The sequence below is a fragment of the Chiloscyllium plagiosum genome, chromosome 39, assembly GCF_004010195.1.
Source record: "Chiloscyllium plagiosum isolate BGI_BamShark_2017 chromosome 39, ASM401019v2, whole genome shotgun sequence".
Classification (NCBI taxonomy): Eukaryota; Metazoa; Chordata; class Chondrichthyes; order Orectolobiformes; family Hemiscylliidae; genus Chiloscyllium; species Chiloscyllium plagiosum.
The window spans coordinates 23,194,172-23,216,249 of record NC_057748.1 but is presented as its reverse complement, the minus strand read 5'-3'; the positions used below and the strand labels follow the sequence as shown (position 1 = coordinate 23,216,249).

General features: G+C 47.8%; 1 protein-coding gene across 9 annotated transcripts in view; it reads right to left on the bottom strand.

Annotated features, from left to right (window-relative positions):
• Window positions 1-22,078, bottom strand: part of LOC122542348 (NACHT, LRR and PYD domains-containing protein 3-like) — a 148,511-nt gene that overhangs the window by 108,878 nt on the left and 17,555 nt on the right. For 6 of the 9 annotated variants that reach the window (XR_006309781.1, XR_006309782.1, XM_043680034.1 and 3 more), the window contains 2 exons: window positions 20,682-21,175; window positions 15,012-15,167 (listed from right to left, as the gene is read on the bottom strand). Coding sequence is in view for 4 of the 9 variants with exons in the window: in XM_043680034.1 (XP_043535969.1) it covers window positions 15,012-15,167; window positions 20,682-20,691 (166 nt within the window). In the remaining 5 variants the exon portion in view is untranslated. Of the gene's footprint in view, window positions 1-3,433; window positions 3,510-9,815; window positions 9,905-15,011; window positions 16,502-17,302; window positions 18,048-20,681; window positions 21,176-22,078 lie in introns of those variants that run through there. The other 3 variants (XM_043680036.1, XM_043680035.1, XM_043680038.1) reach the window with 3 other exon arrangements.

Below are 22,078 nucleotides of genomic sequence, written 5' to 3'. Positions count from 1 at the left end.
CTAGGAACCCTCCAACCACAAGGGATGAACTCAGATTTCTCCAGTTTCCTCATTTCCCCTCCCCCCACCTCATCTCAGTCCCAACCCTCGAACTCAGCACCCACCTTCCGAACCTGCAATCTTCTTCCTGACCTCTCCGCCCCCACCCCTACTCCGGCCTATCACCCTCACCTTAACCTCCTTCCACCTATCGCATTTCCAACGCCTCTCCCCCAAGTCCCTCCTCCCAACTTTTATCTTAGCCTGCTTGGCACACTTTCCTCATTCCTGAAGAAGGGTTCATGCCCGAAACATCGATTCTCCTGCTCCTTGGATGCTGCCTGACCTGTTGCACTTTTCCAGCAACACTTTTTCAGCTATTATAGGACAAGCCAAACAGAGAACAGCCAGGGAATTCCTAGAGGCATGGCACTCATCCACAGATTCTATCAACAAACACATCAACCTGGACCCAATATACCGGCCACTGCAGCGGACAGCTGGAACTGACAACCGGAAGCGGCAGAGGTGAACCACTACAAATGCCGGAGGAACGATTACAGAAGCGCTTCACAGGAGGCTCCCAAGCACTGAGGATGTCACCTAGACAGGGGACGAAACGTCTGCAACACAAATTCCCAGCTCGGCGAACAGAACCACAACAACGAGCACCCGAGCTACAAATCTTCTCACAAACTTTGAGCTCCAGCAGAGTTGCTAATGGGAAAAAGACTCAACGGCAGATAAATCTGATATTCCTGGCCCTGCGGGGAGCTAATGAAATGGGATTAGGAACACCAATGCAGTAATTAAGACTCCACTAGGCAACAGAGAGTTTACTTCAGGGGGCAAAGTTTGGTGTCGGAACCATGGAAATGGCCCTGCATAAGTGGGTGATAGGCATGCTCAGTACGAGCTCAGGTCTGGGGATATACAAAGTTCAAGTATGTGTGAAAGTCTTGAACAAGCACTTGGACCATATGAAAGCTGCAAACTTGCAAACCGTGAGGAAGCAAAACTTGCCCTGCTCCTCAATAATCTTTCTGACCCTTCTGGAACCCGTGGGTTCTCCCTTTTCATCAAGCATTGAAGATATCTCAGAATCTGGAATTGACATGGTGCATGTCACTGCCTTGATACCTTTGCCTCCTGAAGTGGAGAATGAATTTCTTCTGAGTTGCTCCGAGCACAAGAGGCGAGCGACTATGCGTTAAACGCTGCTTGTATCAGATGTAGAGCAGGAAGAACCTGACACATTGCTAAAAGGAGCTACAAAAAATAGGCCATGTCCTTGGACTCAGAGGGGAGGCCTGTTGTGATTGTAAAGAGGTCAAAGAGATAGATTTTATAGTCATAAAGTCATACAGCACAGAAACAGATCCTTCAGTCCAACCAATCCTTGCCGAGTATAATTCCAAACAAAACACCCCAAAATATGTGGTGACTCACATCCATATTAGTCCCCTGATTGGGGCTGTTAATCTGGTCCAGTCAGGGAGCCCTGACTGACGGATTCAGACAGGAGCAGCAGGAGATCTGTGCACTCTGAGGTGTGTGCACGCACACACATCTCCTTGAAGGTGTCTGAGAGGAAGGGAACTGTCTTTGGACCAGCTGCTCTACATTCGAGGAGGAAGAGGAAGATGAAGAAAAAGAAAGAGGAGGAAGAGGAAGAGGAGGAAAAAGAGGAGGAAAAAGAAAGAGGAGGAGGAAAAAGAAAGAGGAGGAGGAAGAAAAAGAAAGAGGAAGAGGAAGATAAAGAAAGAGGAAGAGGAAGAAAAAGAAAGAGGAAGAGGATGGCAGAAGGAGGTGAGAGCTTTCAGTCCTGGGCCTGCTTTTGGAGCTTTAGCCAGGGCCTCACCCAGGTCAAGGGAGTGTTGCTGCTGACCTGGGACCCCACCCGGACCTGCCTCACTGCTGCTGCCTGGGACTAGCCTTGGGCCCCTCCCAGGACCTCCACCACTGCTGCTGTTAGAGGGCCATCCTCCACTGCTGCTGCTGCCTGAGACTAAATTTTGGGGCTGCCTGGGACTTGCCCTGGGGACCCCCCCCAACAGGCCTGCCCCATCGCTACGACCAGGGGCCTACCTGGGACTCACTCTGGTGCTGCCTGGGACTTGACTGAGGCCTGTCTCCACCTCTGCTATTGCCTGAGGCCTGCCTCCATCACCGCTGCCTGGGAGTTGATTTGGTGCTGCCTGGGACTTGCCCGAGGCCCCTCCCCACAACCTCCACCACTGCTGCGACAAGAGGCCTACCTGGGACTTGTTTTGGGACCCTCCCAAGACCTCCACTGCTGCGACTTGAGGCCTGCCTCCACCTGCTGCTGCTGCCACTGCCTGAGGCCTCACCTGGACTGAACAACACAGCTGGTTCTTTGGCCTACTAACATTCAGCAGCACCGCATGGCGAGAACCAAAATTGCAGGACCCAGCCGCACCTACGCCGGGGTGGCCGCTGCTCCAACCCTGGCTACACCCCCGACCCCCTTCAGGCACCTGACTAAATGCCTGGGGGTAAAGGCCTATCCCCACTCCAACATGACCATCAAGGCCTGCAGCAAGGCCATGGCTAGTGTGGTCGGCCCACTGGCCATCATCGCTGCGGCCAGAATGTACGGGAAGGCAGTCTTTTTCCTAAAGACCGAGCAGGCGGTCCACCTACCGTGGAGAGGGGGATCACTGTGGGCGGGACACATTTGCCTGTCGACCCTTTGGAAGTTACGGCCCACCAACGTCCCACCCTTCATTGCCAGTGAGCTCCTTCTTCCCCACCTCAACACCTTGGGGGAGATCTAGTCGGGTGTCCAACCACTCCTGCTCGGTCTCAAGGACCCTGCCCTCCGGCATATTTACTCCTTCCGACACCAGGTGTTCATTTGCCTGGCCTGGGAGGACGTCACAGAGGGCTCTTTTACCCTTCTCCACGAAGGCGCGGCCTACCGTGCGGTGCCACTTGTGCCGCGAGATGGGGCACATTAGAAAATACTCCTCCCCCCAGAAGGCTGCCCAGCCCACACCAATGGATGAGGGTGGCGCCGCCACACCCACTCCCCTTCCCCTGAAGTCAACACCACAAGCCCTGGCAGCGGGGCTAGGCCAGAGGCTTCCAATGCCTCAGCCTCTGGCAGGGAGGGGGGTGAGCATCCGGCCAGCCGGAAGGAGTTCAGGAAGACACAACGCGCCAGGCCCGCCCACGGGGAGACCACCCTATCACCTTCCCCTACAACTAGCCCACGACCTGCCCCACCCCGGCACGACAATGCCCCGGCGCGGGAACGCTGACCCCCAGACCCCCAAACCCGTACCTGATCCTGGCCCTGCTGCACGCACAGACCCCACACCCCGTTACAGACACTCCTGGGGCTTCAACGCCTGCTCCTGGCGATAGAACACCTGGCCCAGGGGTCCCTGAGCCTAAGCCCCACTCCACTCAGCCACACCCTGGTACTAACCTGCAGGGAACCACCGTTGCCTCACCTCCTGCAACAGCTGCCTCTCTGGGCCCCGGAGAGGGAACTGGGCCCCTGCCCCGCCCACCATCACCTGATAAACCAGGGGTGAGGCAGGAAGTGACATGGCAGATCCTCTCCACCCTGGCCACGCCCCAGCTCATCGTATTCCGGGAAAGGCTGGTGGGGTGGGGGGGCAGGACCTCGGGCCCCATGACAACCAAGGTGGGCGGGGAGGGGAATGCCCATAAATCCCCCCCGTCTCTCTGGGGAAGAGGTACTGGCCCTTGGAGAGGAGAGACACTCCAGCAGTGTGCTGGTGGCGCTGCCCCTCTCCACGGGATGAGTCTACGGTGTCTCTTGCCTGTCCTGCACCATGGCCTGGCTGACCCGACCACCCAGGGGCTACAGCAGACCTTCTGCTGCCATACCTCCTCTGGCCCCTGGGGAGAACTTTAACAACCACACGGGCTGTGGTGTGGGTGACAATGGTGAACCCTCTGCTGGGCCATCGAGCAGTGGAGGGGAGGAAGGTGCTATCCTCACTCCTCCCTCCCAGACTGTTTTTCCGGGGGCCCTGGCACTGGAGGAGGACCTTTTCCCCAAGGAGCTGGGCGTCCTGGTGTCGGGAGAGGAGCGGGGCCCCGAGCCTCTGCCGCCCGACGACCCGAACCCGGGGCATTCTGGGAAGTGGTGTGCCGAGGAAGGTACTACCGGTGATCCTGGGGGTGGGGTTGCTGGGCCCCCCCCCCCCCCCCCCCCCCCCCCTGGCGAGGAACTCCGGGGGTTTGTCGAGGAAACTCTGAGTCGCCGGGATAGGGCCCAACTGGTGCTTGACCGCTGGAGCTCCTTTGAGAGAGTCTACTGGTTGGCCCACGCTGCTCGTGAGGTGCCTGGGCTCGACGTGAACGAGCGAAAGCGAGTCAGGAACTTCCTGGGGGCACTCCTGGTGAGGGTGAGAGACCTCTGTGCCCCTCCCTCGTCCTCCCAGTAAATGTATATAGTTTTTAACTGTACTGGTGGTGGTTGCACAACGCTTCCGACATGAAGACAACTATAGCCAGCCTCAACATCAACGGCAGCAGGGAGTCACAGCGCAGATTCCAGACCCCTTCAGTCCTTCGGGACAGGAGATATACAGTGTGCTTCCTGCAAGAAACCCACACTACCCCGGGAGACGAAGCCTCCTGGCTCCTGGAGTGGCGGCGGGGCGAGGGGGGTCTACATGAGTCACCTCACCCGCAGATCTGGCGGGGTGGCTATCTTATTGGCCCCACATTTTCAGCCGGAGATCTTCGGGGTCAGGGAGCCTGTGCCAGGCCATTTGCTTCACCTGACGGTTCGGCTGGGGGGCGCGGTGCTTCACTTGGTGGTGCCCCCACGGATTGGGCGTCGGGGAGGAGGTTGGGGGACTTGGTCAAGTCCTTCGACCTGGTGGACGTCTGGCGGAATCTCCATCCTGACTCCATCGCCTTCACCTTTGTGAGGCCTGGGGTCGGAGCGTCCAGAATCGACCGCCTGTACATTCCACAGACGTACGCCTCCTGTTTTCCGACAGCCTCCACGCGGCAGGTGTCATGCACAGACCATCACCTGGTGTGGGTGGAACTCCTTCCATTCAGCATCAGGCTCAGCTCTGCGTACTGGCACTTGAACAACCTGCTGCTGGAGGACGAACGGTTCCGGGACTCGTTTTGTCGTTTCTGGGCCGGCTGGAGAAGGAAGCGGGGAAGCTTCCCCTCCCTGAGGCTGTGGTGGGATGTGGGCAAGGCTCACGTCCGTGTTTTCTGTCAGGAGTAAACGAGGGGGTCGACAAAGAGGTGGAAATTTAGGATCGGGGAGTTGGAGAGGGAGATGCTCGACCTGGAGTCTCGCGTCGGTCAGCCCGACGCAGACCCGGCCCTGCGCGGGGCGTACGAAGAGAAGAAGGCCGCGCTCTGGTACCTGCAGCTCGTCAGGGCATACGTGAGGTCGCGGATCCAGCTCTTCCAGGACCTGGACCCGGCTCCCCCTTCTACTTGCTGGTAAAAAGGCGTGGCACCCGTCAGCAGCACCTTGTGCTACTGGCCGACAACGGGTCCCTCATTTCACGGTATCAGGGCCCACGTCCGAAGCTATTATACGGCTCTGTTCTCTCTGGATCCGCCCAGCAAGGATGCTCGCAGAGTTTTGTGGGAGGACCTGCCGCAGCTCGGCCCAGAGGACGCCGGAAGACTCGACGCTCTCGTCACCTTAGAGGAGCTGACCGGTGCCCTCGACCAGTTCTCGAGGGGCAAGTTCCCGGGGCTGGATGGGCTGACTGTAGAGTTCTTCAGGGCATCCTGGGGAGCAACTACGCACAGGTCCTGGGGAAAGTGTCTAAATGACAGAGAGCTGCCCCTTTCTTGGTGCAGGGCAGTCATCGTCCTGCTGCCAAAGAAGAGGGACCTTTGTTCTTTGAAGAACTGGCGTCCGGTCTCCCTCCTCGGCACGGACTACAAAATCTTCACCAGGGTGTTTCTTCTCGTCTGGCTTCCGTTCTGGCCCACATGATTCACCCGGACCATTCCTACATGGTTCCGGGCCGGAGGATACACGACAACGTCCACCTGGTCCGGGACCTGATCCATTTCTGTCGACGGGCTGGTCTGCCGATCGCCTTCCTGTCTCTCGACCAGGAGAAGGCGTTCAACAGGATCGATCACGAGTACCTGCTCGGGACTCAGCGGGGATTCGGGTTCGGGACGCAGTTTGTCACCCGGATCTGACTTTTGTACGCCACCGCAGAGTGTCTGGTTAAAGTTAACGGGTCCCTGACGGCGCCCCTTCACTTCGGGAGAGGAGTGCGTCAAGGCTGCCCCCTGTCCGGCCAGCTGTATTCCCTGTGCGTGGAGCCTTTCCTGCATCTCTTGCGGAGGAGGTTGTCGGGGCTGGTTCTGCGCGGCACGGGCACGGGGGTGGTCCTCTCAGCCTACGCCGACGACGTGCTCCTCACTTTCACCGACCCGGCTGACCTGGGGAGGATGCGCGAGTGCCAGGCAGTGTGCTCAGCAGTGTCTTCCGCCAGGATCGACTGGGACAAATGTTCCGGACTACTGGTCGGTCCGTGGCGGGTGGACTCTTTGCCAGAGGAGTTACGGGGGTTCAGCTGGAGTACCACCCATCTCCTCTACCTGGGGATCTACCTCAGCCTGGCTGAGGAATCCTGGCCGGCCAACTGGCAGAAGCTGGAGGCCAAAGTCTCTGCTCGCCTAGGCCGCTGGACAGGACTACTCCGAGTGCTATCTTACAGGAGTCGAGTGCTGGTCATAAACCAGCTGGTGGCCGCCATGCTGTAGTACCGGCTGGTCACTTTGGTCCCTCCTCTGGCTTTGTCGCTGACATCCAGAGAATGTTGGTTGACTTCTTCTTTTGGGACAAAAAGATGCACTGGGTCGCTGCGCAGGTTCGGAGTCTCCCTATTGAGGAGGGGAGTCAGTCGCTGGTGTGCGTCCGCACCCAGGTCGCAACGTTCCGCCTTCAGGCCTTGCAGCGATATCTTTACATCGAGCCTCCTCCTAGGTGGTGCGCCCTGGCGACGTATTTTTTCTGCCAGGTGCGTAACCTCAACTACGACACGCAGCTCCTGTTCGTCGACCGTGACGGTTTGGAGGTCGCCCTCAAGATATTGCCTGTCTTTTACCAGGACCTGATCACTGTTTGGAACATGGTTGAATCGCGTTGCGCCTACCCTCCGGCTGGAGTAGCGGCTGTCGTCAGGGAGCCGTTGCTCAGGAATCCACACTTCCGTCCTTGCAGGTTCGAGTGGCTGTTGGAGGGGAGGGCCGTGGCGGCGAGGGCGACCAGGGTCGGGGACGTGCTGAGTGCCGGGGGCCTGGGGCCTGGGCTGGACGCTGCCGCAGGACATAGCGAGCAGGGCAGCAGTAGACGTCCGGTACGTGGCCACTGCCATCTGACGCCTTAAAATGGCGGTGCTCAGACCTGACCATAGTGCACCAGTTGGAGGACGCTCAGGTGTGCGGTGGGATCCCGTCTGTCCGGTCCGTGCACGCAGCGGTTCCCTGCAATCGCAGATTGCGGTGGTTCACGGACTCCCAGCCCAACTGCTTATTCTGTGGACCATGTGTATATTGGGTGTGGGTGTTTGCACTCCCTTTTTGATTTTCTTAAAAACCTCCTCCTCTGCTTTTGGTTGCACTTCAGTCCCACGCTCCTGATCTTTGGGCACCCGGTACGCAGGAGGGAGAGCAGGTCTGAAGACCTCCTCGTGGGTCTGCTCCTGGGCCTGGCCCAACTGGCCATCAACAGGTCCAGGCAGCGGGCCGTGGAGGGGGTCGTTAGGGCCGACTGCCTGCCCCTCTTCCGCGGTTACCTTGGGGCCCGGGTGTCCTTGGAGAAGGAGCACGCGGTGTCCACCAACACCCTGGAGTTGTTCAGGGAGAGGTGGGCACCGCAGGGAGTGGAGTGCATTATTTTCCCCCTTCAATTCTCTTTTGATTTAGTCCCTGCCCTCCCTCTTCACTGTTTTATCACAAAGCATTGCCCTTTGATGTGAAGGGCACTGCTTGTCACTGGCCACTCGGGTGTTTCCTTTCTTCCTGGTGGTGGAAATTGAATAAAGATTCGTACACCGTGTGTCCCTCACTGTGTCTCACACCTGTGCACACATACAACATGGGTGCTGGGGAAAACATAAGCACCACTGCAGTTAGGCGGTAATGTGGGGGTTTAAAGGAAAAAAAAGTAAACTGGGTATGTACTCTCATTATGCTGAGAGTGGACCCTAGGCATGTGAAGGAGTCAACCTGACAGAATCCAACCATTCTGAAGCCTGGGCTCTACAAAAACTAGTCCTACTAGTGGAAAGGGAAGTTAAGGACCAGCACAAGGCAAAGCAAACAGTCTGCATAAGAACCCTCTAACATAACCCACAGTCTAATTCCAGCCAAGAGGAGCAAGGGAGGGAAGCAGAAATAAATACAGGAGATTAAAGAATAATCCCTTTTCATACAAGTCCCCTTCATACAAGGTAGTTCATCAGGAACACTGCGAAACATCTATTTCCACATTGGTAACAACCCACCTCTCCACTCTACACCCTGCATACGGTTCATTTATTATATCATATCACTTCTTTTGTGTCCTTTTAAAAACCAAAAAGGAGGGCCAGGAATAAGTGACAGTTGGACAATTTGACAATTTTCTAATGCCATGTAAAACATGGTGTCAGACATTCGGTCAAAATATTTATAGAAAACACTCCTGTTCTCTTTATAGGAAGAGCACTGGAGCAGTCACTCCAACGCAGTGATGTGACCCTTCCAGAGTATCTGTTGTGTATTATGTATAAGCATTATAATGAAAGTGTGTAAAAATGTAGCATGGGTACAAGGGAAAACGAGGTGATACCTGTACTACTACCCACCAGACTTCGCAGTATATGTGTAGATGGGACTCTCTGGGCCCATCCAGCAAGGTTGGTGGTATTCGGGTGGAAAAATCAGCTCATGGTGTACAGGAAATCCTATGAGAGTTCTGCATTATGTTATATAAGCATGGGGACCATGGAGGATTGGTGAGAATGGGTGCATAGTTGTGAGATGCCAAGCAGACAGCCTGGACAAAGGGTCAGAGTTAGGACAGCGATGCCCAAGGAAACCCCACCAAGCAGAATTCCACAGACACACACAGTCATCTTTCATAACTTTTACCACAAACAAATGCCAACCATAATAGATGTATCAGGGATACCGTGACTGGAGTGGTGTACTTCCCCATTAAAACAGCTGTATTTCCACCTGACCTGTGGAATAATGGGATGAGGGATAACCCAGACCTGCTGGTAATAGACAAAGAGAACTCCTTATTGATCTAGCCACAGCATATGGGCAGGAGTGTCAAACAGGTACTACTCTTGAATTGGCTAATTTGGGCAATGATAAACTTTGGGTTTTGACCCAGCAAGTCGAACGAACCCAACAAGAACTGAATGCAGATGATTAACAAGGGACCATGGGACAACTGGCAGAGAATCAGGCGAGCCACCACTTAGTGACCATACTACAGGGTCACGCCAAAATAATTAACCAGATCAGGGATGATGGTGAGCAGCAAAACCATGCCCAGTGCTGCATCTATGGTAAATGGATGATTGGACAGCTGAGGGAGGAGCTCAGACAGGCTTGCAAGGGAAAGTTCCATCCTGGATTAGTGACAAACAGCTTGAACCATTGCTCCAGGAGGAAACCCACACGGACATCTCTAGCTGTCTGCTGCAGCAGCTCATCAAGGTGTGGTTTATTTACAGGGACAAGGGGCAAGACAAGTCAATCCCTTGTATGCCCACAGCCTGTCATCCATGAATTTGGCTCCTCTCACATCTAGCTGTGGTCCTAATGGCACTCACCTTGATATACCTCACGAGACTGCTGATTAAGATTGCAGGCTGGAAACACAGATATTCTAACAGGTGGGCACAATCGCAATCAATAATTCCTGTATACATACAAGGAGACGATTAAGATAAATTTAACTTCTGGGATTATCACTATTGTCACTTCTATTTCTTCTGATTACTGAATGTTGTCCATGCACCACAATCCTCTTTGGATTATCATGACAGGATTTTCCATTTTGTTTCGTACATGTAATTATATCACTTATCAGACATATGATAATAGGCTTGACCAATGTACTAAGTGGCTTTGACATGAAAACATGTCAGGTTCCCCAACAACAAACAGAACCAACTTTTACAATTAGATTTCAACTTCATTTGCATAAACTTCTTTCCATTCAAAAGGGGGACAGATAAATGGACAACTTGGTCAAACAGCAAGGGATGCTGGGCACATTGGCAAGTAAGTCATTAAACCTAAACACCAGGCACAGTGCAAACACAGCAGCAAGTTGTGAATTACATTAGTATAATAAAGCAGATATATCCCCAATAATGTATCCACCAATCAAAGAAGGGCTCAGACAGAAAGGCACCAGGTGATGCAACACAAAGCAAAAAACAGGAACTAACCATCCCAGTGGTTCACAATGTTTCAAATTATCAAGCGAGTCTCCCTGATTGGCCAGGACTATAGAAAGTTCCAGAAATCCACCCAAGGAGGTAAAAACAGGGTACACCTACAAACTGTTCTCTTGCACCTTTTGAAGGCCTTCTGAGGAGATCTGCATGGGAAAGGACAGAGACCATTTGACTGTCTTGAGAGTCAGAGGGGAAGAGAGAAAGCAGCTTCACAGTCCAACAGATGAGAGAGAGAGAGACTGCATTAGTCTACAAGAGGCTCAGGAAGTATTGTAAGCTTAAGAGAGCTGAATAGAATGAGAGATAGTATTGTTTAGCATTAAAGATTATTGTAACTCTTTTCCTCTTAAAATAGAGGCTGTTTAAATTGGTACCAGCTTGTATTTGTAGTGATTTGACTGTTTCAGTATTGAGGACACCTTGGCAAATTCCTTCATAACATTCATAACCGCAGCATTGGTTAAAATTGCTGCCTCACAGTGCCAGGGGCCCGGGTTCAATTCCAGCCTCGGGTGACTGTGAAGTTTGCACATTCTCCCCGTGTCTGCGTGGGTTTCCTCCGGGTGCTCCGGTTTTCTCCCACAATCCAAAGATGTGCACATTAGGTGAATTGGCTGTGCTAAATTGCCCATAGTGTTCAGGGAGAATTGGCTGTGCTAAATTGCCCATAGTGTTCAGGGATGTGTGGGTTAGGTGCATTGGTCAGGGGTAAGTGTTGAGTAATAGATTAGGGGAATGGATCTGGGTGGGATACTCTTCGGAGGGTCGGTGTGGACATGTTGGGCCAAATGGCCTGTTTCCACACTGTAGGGATTCTATGATTTTGGCTGAAGTTGGCTAACTTGTTTTAAGTCGGGATTAGACAACATCTCTCTATTGAGGGGAAATGTTTCACTCTATCTACCCTGTCTAAGCCTCTTCGAGCTTTGAACACTTCAGTCAGATCCTCCCTCAGCCCTCTTTGCTCCAGGAAAACAACCCAGCGTATCTAGCCTGTCTTCAGAGCTAAATCATTCCAGCCCATATATCTCCTCACTCCCCTTATCTACCTGTCAAGCTGCCTTCAAGGAGTTATAGACATGCACACCCTTTGATCCTTTGTGCTTCCTAGGGTTTGACAATTAAATGTGTACTCTCTTACCTTGTTCATGCTCCCAAAATGTATCACCTAACACATTTCTGTTCACCCCATCAGACCAGCCCATCTAATATCGTCTCATAGTCTAAGGCTTTCCTCCTCTCTGTTTACCACATCACTAATGTTCCTGTTATTGACAAACTTACTGATCATCCGAACCTCCATTCATGTCTTGATCATTAAAGTGCACTGCAATTTGCAAAGGACTCAGCAGCAAACCCTGTGTTGTTCCACTGGTCACAAAAGCATCTGTTGACCATGTCCCTCTGGTTCTTGGCTGCTGAGCCCATTTTGCATCCAGTTTGCTAAATTTCTCCACATCCCTTGGGCTCTTAGCTTTCTAAGCATGCGAGAACCTAACAGAAATCCAAGTAGACTACATCAACTATACTACCTGCATCTATGCATCTAATCACCTCTTTGAAAAATTAAACCAAAGTTGTTAGACATGACCTTGCCTGACAAAGACACACTGTCTTTTCTTGGTTAAACCTTTCCTCTCCAAATGGAGATTAATCCTGTCCTTCTGAATTTTTTCTGATAGTTACCCATCACAGACATTAGACTAAATATAATGTCCTGGTTTAAACCTGAAACCTTTGTTTTACTTATGGTACTACATTAGCTATCGTCCACTACCCTGACTCCCCTCGTCAGGTGGAGAGTATTTGAAAATTTATGTCAGTCTTCTCCTTTGACTTACAAAGCAGACTGGGATACATCTCATTTGGGCCTGGTAATTTACCCACTTTCAAGCCTGCTAAAACCACTCTTTCCTCCCCTCTCTCAATGCTAGTTCATTCAAATATATCATAGTTCCCTCTCCAATTTATTTAACTATTGTTGTCCTTCCACCACTTTGAAGCTTTTCGCACTTTGTTTATTCCAGTTAATATTGGGGCAATTGAAATCCCATACTATTACTACCCTATTGTTTTGCATTTCTCTGATATCTCTCCCTGACCATTTGAGGGTCTATGGTTCAACCCCAGAAAAGAGATTGCTTCATTTTGTTTTTAAGTTCTACCTGTATGGCCGCATTTGAGGCACTTTCTAAGATATCATTCCTGCAGTAACTGATTCCTTGATCATTATTGTGATACCACTACCTTTTGTGCACTCCTCTCATCTTGCTTAAAGATTATATATCCTGAATACTAAGCTGATAATCCTGTCCTTCACTCAACCATATCTCTGTGATAGCAATGATATCACATCCCCATGTATTAACCAACACCCTCAATTCATCTGACTACAGCTCCACCTTCAACTAAACTAATCTCCAAACTCTGAGACCAAGGTCTCTGTACACCCTATACAACTGGATCCTGGACTTCCTGACCCATAGACCGCAGTCAATGACAATTGGGAACAACACCTCCTCCAGGATAGTCCTCAACACCGGTATCCCGCAAGGCTGCGTACTCAGCCCTTTACTATAATTTCGTCCTAACCCCGTCTACATGTTTGCTAACAATACTAACCTTAGTAGGCCAGATCTCAAACAATGACAAGACAGAATGTAGGAAAGAGATAGAGTTCTTGGTAGCACGGTGCCAAAATAACAATCTCTCCCTTAACGTCAGCAAAACAAAAGAGTTGGTCATTGATTTCAGGAAGCAAGGTGAAGGGCACACCCCTTTCTACATCAACGGTGGAGATTCCTAGGAGTGACAATCACCAACAATCTGTCCTGGTTCACCCACATTGATGAGACAGTCAGGAAAACATAACAACGTTCTACTTCCTCGGCATGTCCGTAAAGATTCTTACCAATTTTTAAAGATGCATCATAGAAAGCATTCAACCAGGATGCATCACAGCTTGGCATGGGAACTGCTCTGCCCAGGACTATAAGAAACTAAACAGAGTAGTGAACACAGCCCAGTCCATCGCACAAGCCAACCTTCCAATCATTGACTCCATCGAATGGTAGCCTACTCTTTGTTTAGTTATTTGCTTTCCCTTGATATGAATGTGCAATATCTTGGGTTTTTCATTTATTCAAGCCTTACCACTGTTTTCTCATGCTCGCTCTTTGCTCTCCTAATTGCTTTCTTAAGGTTTCCTCCCTTCCACTTTCTGTAGTCCATTGAGCCTCATTGATTCACTCCCTTTGTACCTGCTATATGCTGCACTTTTCTTTTTTTATCCAGCTCTGAGCATCCCTAGATATCAAGGGTTCTCGGGGCTTGTTGCTCTTACAGTTCATCTTTTAACCAATTTATCATCTCAGCTCTTCAGTTTAAAGCTTATTGTTTTGAAGTAAGTCTTCGAAAAGATTAAGAAGTACTCAGAATCACTGAATCATGCAGTACAAAAGAGGTCATGGAGTCATAAAGTCACAGAGTCATACAGCACAGAAACAGATCATTCAGTCCAACCAGTCCATGCTAAACATAATCACAAACTAAACTAGTCCCACCTGCCTGCTCCTGGCCTATATCCCTCCAAACCCCTTTCCAATTCATGTACTTATCCAAATTATTTCCTAATCAGTCTGTTCAGAGATGTTAGTACACTCCTCTAGAGCAAATGGAACCAGAAGCCAGGCCTCCTGGCTCAGATATAGGGACACTACCACTTCACCGCAGGGGCCTTCTTACATATACAATATGTAATTACTTTAAAGTTTGTGCGAAGATTTGTAGCTCGGGTGCTCGTTGTTGTGGTTCTGTTCGCCGAGCTGGAAGTTTTTGTTGCAAACATTTCGTCCCCTGGCTAGGCGACATCATCAGTGCTTGGGAGCCTCCTGCGAAGCGCTTCTTTGATGTTTCCTCCGGTGTTTATAGTGGTCTGCAGGAGGCTCCCAAGCACTGATGATGGTTAGAAGGCAGTTATGGGTCAACAACATTGCGGTTGTTACATGTCAGCCAGACCAGGGAAGGGCGACAGATTTGGTTCCCTAAAGAGGAGCACACCAGTCACATTGTGAAGGAACAGTGGGACATTGTAAGAGGTACATGAGGACTGAACCTTCTACCTCCCAGTCCAGCATCACTCACAAAATATATCTTACATTATGCTTCAAAATTATATTCTACTTTAAAATGAGAGGAAATCAGTCTCGTTCCGTGGTCTTTCTCTTAGGCATCTGTTGATGAAGTTGCGCGGGTATCCGTTTTTGGCGAATACCTTGTAAAGGTGTTCCTCTTCTTCTTTTTGCATCGACCTGGACCCAATATACCAACCACTACAGCGGACAGCTGAAACTGACAACCGGAAGCAGCAGGGACAGACCACTATAAACACCGGAGGAAACATCAAAGAAGCGCTTCGTAGGAGGCTCCCAAGCACTGATGATGTCGCCTAGCCAGGGGACGAAACGTTTGCAACAAAAACTTCCAGCTCGGCGAACAGTAATTACTTTAAGCTGGCCCAGAGAAGATGAACAGTATGTTGGCATGTTAGACAAGGGGACTTACCATTTTGGCTGCTGGCTGTCTGCACTGTAACATTCACAGGGCCTGTGATGTTTTGAAATGTTGGACTCACAGCCGTGCTACCAGTTTGCACTGTTTGCTGAGATCGAATGAGAGTCTGGAGTCCAGAATGTGTAGGGGAGCTGGGATTGTGGCTTTCTGTTTGAAATTAAAAGGAATATTCGAATCAATGTTTGATATGCTCACCAAGAAATCACAAACAAATGTTCTTTCGTGGTACAAGGCAACCTCGATTATCCGAACGACACAGGTGGGGAGTATTTTGTTCAGATAATCAAATATTCGAATAATGAAATGTTTGAATAATACAGTTTACCCAAGCATCAGGATCTTGAGATCTTGTTCAGATAATCCGAAATTAGGATGATCGACATTCGGATAATCGAGGTTGCCCTGTGTTGGGTTGAGATACAAATATTGACTGGCTAATATATCTTCTGTCCTAACCATTAGCAGGATGTGTGTGTTGCTGGTTGGGCCAGCATTTATTACCCACTCCTAAGTTATCCTTGAGAAGGTAGTGATGAGCTGCCTGCCTGAATCACTGTACTCCATGTGCTGCAAGCTGACACCCTATAACATTAGGGAGAGAGTTCCGGGATTTTAACCCAGAAATGTTTTATTTCCAAGCTAGGATGAGAAATGGCTTGGAGGACTCTTGCAGTGGTGGTGTTCCCATGTGCCCAATAGGAAGTGCACCCTGCAGCATTATCACACTGAAACATTCTGGGAAAAATAATATCAAAAAGTAATTTGGGATAAGAGGAAGCAGCTGATTGAGTGAATAGGTTTGGGTGAGAATTTATACCATGTTTTTATTGCTTAAAGTTTGCAAGTTTTTTTGGGTTATTAATTTGGAAGGGCTATAGTGTGGTGGTTCAGAGAATATGGGCCCTAGAGTAGTTAATGTGCGAAGTTGGGCACAGTTCCAGTGCCTGGGGCCAGAACGTATACAGGAAGTGTCTCCAGCTGCAGCTCCTGGAAGCCTGAATTTTGGAGCTGGAGCAGTAGCTGGGAAATTCTGGAAAATCTATGTGGCTGAAACAATCGTAGATGGCACATACATAGAGGTGATCACTTCAAGGTCTAAGACTGCAGAGGCAAGGAGAGAATGGATGACACCAGGCAGAGAAAGGGGTCGAGGTAGGCTGTGTAGGAGTCCCCTGCAAAATAGAAAATGCCACTTTGGATACTACTGGGTGGGGGAGGGGAATGGCCTCTCAGTGAAAAGTAGTAACAGGCAAATTTGTTGCATCATGGTTGGCTTTCCTGCATGGGAGAGTGCAAAGGTTATAGTAATGAAGAATTAAATTGTAAGGGAAATGAGACCACTGAAAGTAAGCTTGTGAATGCAAAAGCTGGTGAAGAAGGCAAATGGTATGTTAGCCTTCATAGAGACAGGAGTACAGGGACAGTGGATCAATGATTAGTACTGCTGTCTCAAAGGGACCCAGGTTTGATATCACTCCTGGGCATCAGTCTGTGTGAAATTTGTACATTCTCCCCATTTTTGCATGGGTTTCTTCTAGGTAATCTGGTTTTCTCCCAAAGATGTACAGGATGGGTGGTTTGGCCATGCTAAATTGTCCATATTGTTCAGTGACAAGCAGACTCAGTGGATTAGCCATTGGAAATACAAGGTTACAGTTAGGTAGGGAGGGAGTCTGCCTGGGATACTCTTCAGTGGGTCTCTGTGGATTCGATGGACCAAATGGCCTCCTTCCACATTGTAGGGATTCTATGATTCTACGAACAGAGATATCTTGCTACAATTGTACAGGGCTTTGGTGTGACTACATCTGCATTATTGTGTGAAGTTTTTGTCCCCTTATCTGAGGAAGGATGTTCTAGATTGGAAGGAATACAACAAAAGTTTACCAAATTGATTCCAAGGACGGGAGGACTGATGTATGAAGAGAAACTGAATCAGTTAGTTCTATATTCAGTGGAGTTTAGAAGAATGGGGGTTATCTCAATAGAAATGAAAAATTTCTAACAAGGATGTCCAGAACCAGGGGCCACTATCTAAGGTTACAAGTTAGGTCATTTTGGACTGAGATGATGAAAACTTTCTTCACCTACAAAACGGTGAGCCTGTGGAGTGCTCTGCCACAGAAAACAGTTGAGGCCAAAACATTGAATATTTTCAAGAAGGAATTAGATATAGTTCTTAGGACTAAAGGGAACAAAGTAGGAATGGGGAACTGAGTGGGATAATTAGCATTCTCATAATATTGAATGGTGGAGCAGGCTTGAAAAATCAAATGGCTTACCTTTGCTCCTGTTTCTATGTTTCTATTTGTTGCCCTTGTCTTTCTGGATGATTGTGGTTAGGGATTGAGAGGTGCTGTCTAAGGAGCCTTGGTGAATTTCTGCAGTCTGGCTTGAAGATGGTACACATCTCTGATACTGAGTTTCAGTGCTGGAGAGACTGTATGTTTGTGGATGTGAGGCTAATCAAGTCAGCTAATTTTTCCTGGTTGCTGTCAAATGTCTTGATTGTTGCTGGAACTGCACTCATCCAGACAAGTGGGGAGTATTCCATCATACTTCTAACTTATATCTTGTAGCTGACAGACAGGCTTTGGGGAGTCTGGAGATGAGTTACTCACGACAACAATCCAAGCTCTTGTCGCCGCAGTATCTATATGGCTGGCTGAACTCATGTTTTGGTCAATGGTAACTCCCAGGAAGTTGACACTGGGGAATTCAGTGATGGCGATGTTGTTAAATGTCAAGGGATGATGGTCAGATTCTCTTTTGTGTGGCACAAATGCTACCCCAAGATGAATGGCTACACATTCAAAGTAGGTGACCAATGTGATGTTGCCTGATTTACATGACCATCCAGGTTAAAATTCTATACCATGAATGCTACTTTAGTCAGCTGGACTGTATCACATTGACCACCTGCAAGTTGGACCTGCCAGAGTGGATAGAGGAAACAAGTGTTTGAACTTCCAGAAGGCATTCAACAAGAACCTCATAAAAGGTTAAGTCATTAAGATGTGAGCCCACAGTGTTGAAGGTATTAGATTAGATTCCCTACAGTGTGGAAATAGGCCCAACAAGTCCACACTGACCCCCTGAATAGTACCCATCCAGTCCCATTTCTCACTAACTAATGCACCTAGCACTATGGGCAATTTAGCATGGCCAATTCACCTGGCCTGCACACCTTTGGAATGTGGGAGGAAACCAGAGCACCCGGAGGACACCCACGCAGACACAGTAGAATGTGCAAAGACCACACAGACAGTCGCCCAAGGCTGGAATCGAACCTTGGACCTGGTGCTGTGAGGCAGCTGTGCTAACCACTGAGTCACAGTGCCACCGATTGGCATTGATAGAGAATTAGCTCATGATTAGGAAACAGCAAATGGGGTAAGGTGTTCCTTTTCAGGTTGGTGACCCAGGACGTTTAGGATTCCACAGAGATCAGTGTTGGGTCCATAACTGTTTACAATATGTATTAATGACTTGGAGGAAGGAGGTAAATGTATTTCAGCCAAATGTGCATACAAAAATAGCTGGAAATGATGGTTACATGAGGGGTACAACCAGTTTACAGAGAGCTATTGATAGGTTACGTAAATGAGCAAAACCGTGGCAAATAGTATATCATGTGGGAATGTTTGGAGAAGACAGCAAAAGAACAGGTATCATTGAAATGCAGAGAAGCTGCAGAAAGCTGCAAGACAAAGAGACTTGGGGGCTTTTATACACGAAATGCAGAAAGCTTGCGTAAAGGTGCAACAAATAATTGGGAAGGTTAATGGAATGTTAGCACTTATTTCAAGTGGGTTTAAGTATAAGATTAGAGGAATCTGATTACAATTCTACAATGTGCGGGTGAAGCCACATCTGGAGTACTGTCAGCAGCTTTGCTAATTTTAGGAAGGCAATTCACCTAGCATTATCTCTCTCTCTAAATTATTTGTGTCCCCCTCTGCTTCATTAGATTGTGATTTTCCAAACGTTCTTTTATTATTTCCTTAATAATTGATTCCAGTTCTTTCCCATTAATAGGTATTTGGCTGATTATGTGGGTGTTATGAAGTTGAAGTTGTAAACTGTACTTTTAAGAGAGAGTGAATGCTGTTCTGAACTAAGAGCTCACAAGCACCTGTGTATACGACGAGATGGCAGTCCCAGAGTGGACTGGAAAATTTAAATTATGTAACATTTGGCTGTGAAATTGATATCTGAGTTTTGCTTGGTGTTTTGACAACAATTCCAATTTAACCAAACAGTTTAAATTATGCCCCAGGATACTAAAACCCAATCAAGTTTGAATTTATTGTTTTGCCAACATCAAACCAATGAGACGGTCCAATGTTACAGGGTATAAAATGTGGGCATTTTGAAAATTGGTCAGAAAGCAATTACTTTTGAGACAGAGATGCATGGAGAACTAACATCTTACTCTCCAAGAAATTAGGAACACTCAAAAGTACCTTTTCATATGAAACATATTCCTAGTAAAAAGAAAGAAGACGACCCAGGGAGATCTTCAGCTGGAAGAAGAAAGGCATAGAAGACAACAGCAGCTGTGCAGTTTTGAAATTACGTGTCTTATTGAAACAGCATATTACTGGAATTTGGGAGTTCCCTATCTTTCATATTTTAACAGATTACGAGGTGATCTGGGTGTTTGGTTTAATTAACAGAGAGGTTCGCCTACGTGTCGTAACAATAATTACTGTGCTTTTGCCTCCATCCTTTTTTGAATAGGGGTATCACGTTGTCAGTTTCCCATCTGGTGCTTCTCCAGAATCCAGCACCTTTTAGAAAATTATAACCAATGCATTCACTGTCTTTGTAATGACCTCTTTTAGGATCCTAGGATAAAAGCCATCAGGGCCAGACGACGTATCTGCCTTTAGCCCCATTAAGTTGTCCAGTACTATTTCTCTAGTTATGATATTAATTGCTCCCCTGTATTCTTTAATATTATGGGATGTTTGAAGTATCTTCACCGTAAAGACCAGTGCAAAATATCTGCCATTTCCTTGTTGCACATAACTCTCTTCCGAGATTCATTTTCTAAAAGGCCAATGTTCACTTTGACCTCTCACTTCCTTTATAAATATTAAAAGAAGTTCTAATTGTCAGTTTTTACATTTATTGCTAGTTTCCCCTCTTTGGTCTTTTTGTACCTCCTTTGATGGATTCTGAATTTATCCAGGTCTTTGTGGCTATCGCTGACTTTTACCTCCTCATATGCTTATTCTTTGGACTTAATGTGCTCCTTAACTTCCTTGGTTAGCCATGTTTGGTTTGTCTCTCTCTTAAAAATGGAATGTCAATCAATGGGTTAAGGGAATCTAAGGGTTAAGTGAGTATGTGAACACGTTGGCATTTAATGTGGAGCTAAGGAAATCAAAATTATTTCTAACCGGTGAAAAATTAGGAACTAAATTGGACTGAATCATCTCTTCCAGTTCCTTTATAAAAAGTTTAATCAGCTCTTTTTGCTCCTTTGTAAAAGATTCAAGGAGCTGTTCTTCTTTCTTCATGACATTTGTCACTTTGTTTATTGACTGCGACAGTACCTTGAAATTATAGTTTTGCATTATTTAATTATGATTTAATAAAAGCAGCAACATAGCTTGTAGTGAGACACCAATTTGTTCTGATCAGTACACTTACCGTGTTCCATTTGCACTGATCCAAGAAAGCAGAAATTTGCAAGGCAGATACTATAGAAACTAACAACAATATGTATGTGAAAATGAATGAGTTAATGTGTCCGTGTGCCTCTCTTTCTCTCTTTCACACACACTGTTAAACTGTTAAATGTATGTGTCTCTCACTATTTTGCTTCTCCCTTTCAGCCTTTGTCACTGTAATGCAAAGATATTTATTTGTGGATCTCTCACACTCTGTCAGTAAATGTGTGCCAATTTGTGTTTCTGTCTCCTGCTCTCTCCATGTCTGTGTTTTATTCTCTCTCTCCCTCTCTCTCCTTGTCTGGCTGTAAGTGTCTGAGTGTGTGTTTGTCTCTCTCTAACTAAGGAAGAAAGAAACAGAAGTTGGGACAGCTGTTGATGAGCAGAAGCTAAAAGAATTGCTGGGCGTGATCATCAATCTGAACAGCAGCAAACACCGATGACCCAGACGCTTTTCCTTTGTGATCGACATTTCTGTAAAATGAAAATATGCGTTCTTACAGCATATGTACTCACAATTACGTTCTTACATTAAATCATTCCTTCACAATTATAGATGAGAGATCAGTTATTTGAAGCATTAACTCCCCACAATTGCTGTCTGACCTGATTTGCATTTCTAACTTTTCAGATTCAATTTGATTTCCAATGTTAATAATACTTTACTTTGGAAAAGCGTTCTGTTATCCTTTCAACTGATTCCACATGGGCAATGGATTTGATGAGGAGGAAGCAACTATTTTATAATATATTGTGAGTTACTATCTCCTCTATTTTTATTTCAGTCTGTTTGGCTATGTTATGACTACCATGCAGTGAGTGGGACTTGCACCCAGACCTTCTATCCCAGAGTCAGGGACATGGCATCAGAAGACTCATGACCTACGTCTTTTCAATGACAGACATTATATGGCATATTGCTTAGGTCCCAGTTCATACTAAGAAGTGGAGTATTTGATGCTTTATTGAGTATAGGGTTGCATTTACCCAGGAAACAAGACCAGGATTAACAGAGGGTTTCACTCCACATAACTCCAATGCTAGATTTCAGCTTAGAAGGAAAATTAAATGTGGGATCGGAGGGCAACTGCAGACTTGATGGGCTGAATAGCCTTTATCTGCACTGCAGGGATTCTATAAATGATAAATCCAAGACCAAATAATTTGTTCAAGGCTTATCTTAATAAACAATATTAATGTTTAATGTTTATACTGCTGCTTCTCAGTCTTGCTGTATGGAAAGCTTTGACAATGGTCACTGAATGCTCAGAAAGGAACATTTCTTCCAAAACTAGGATGAGTCACATAAACTGATAATTCTCAAAATCATTTTGTATGTTACCTAACAAATTCTTATTTCTCATCTGTTGTTCAATA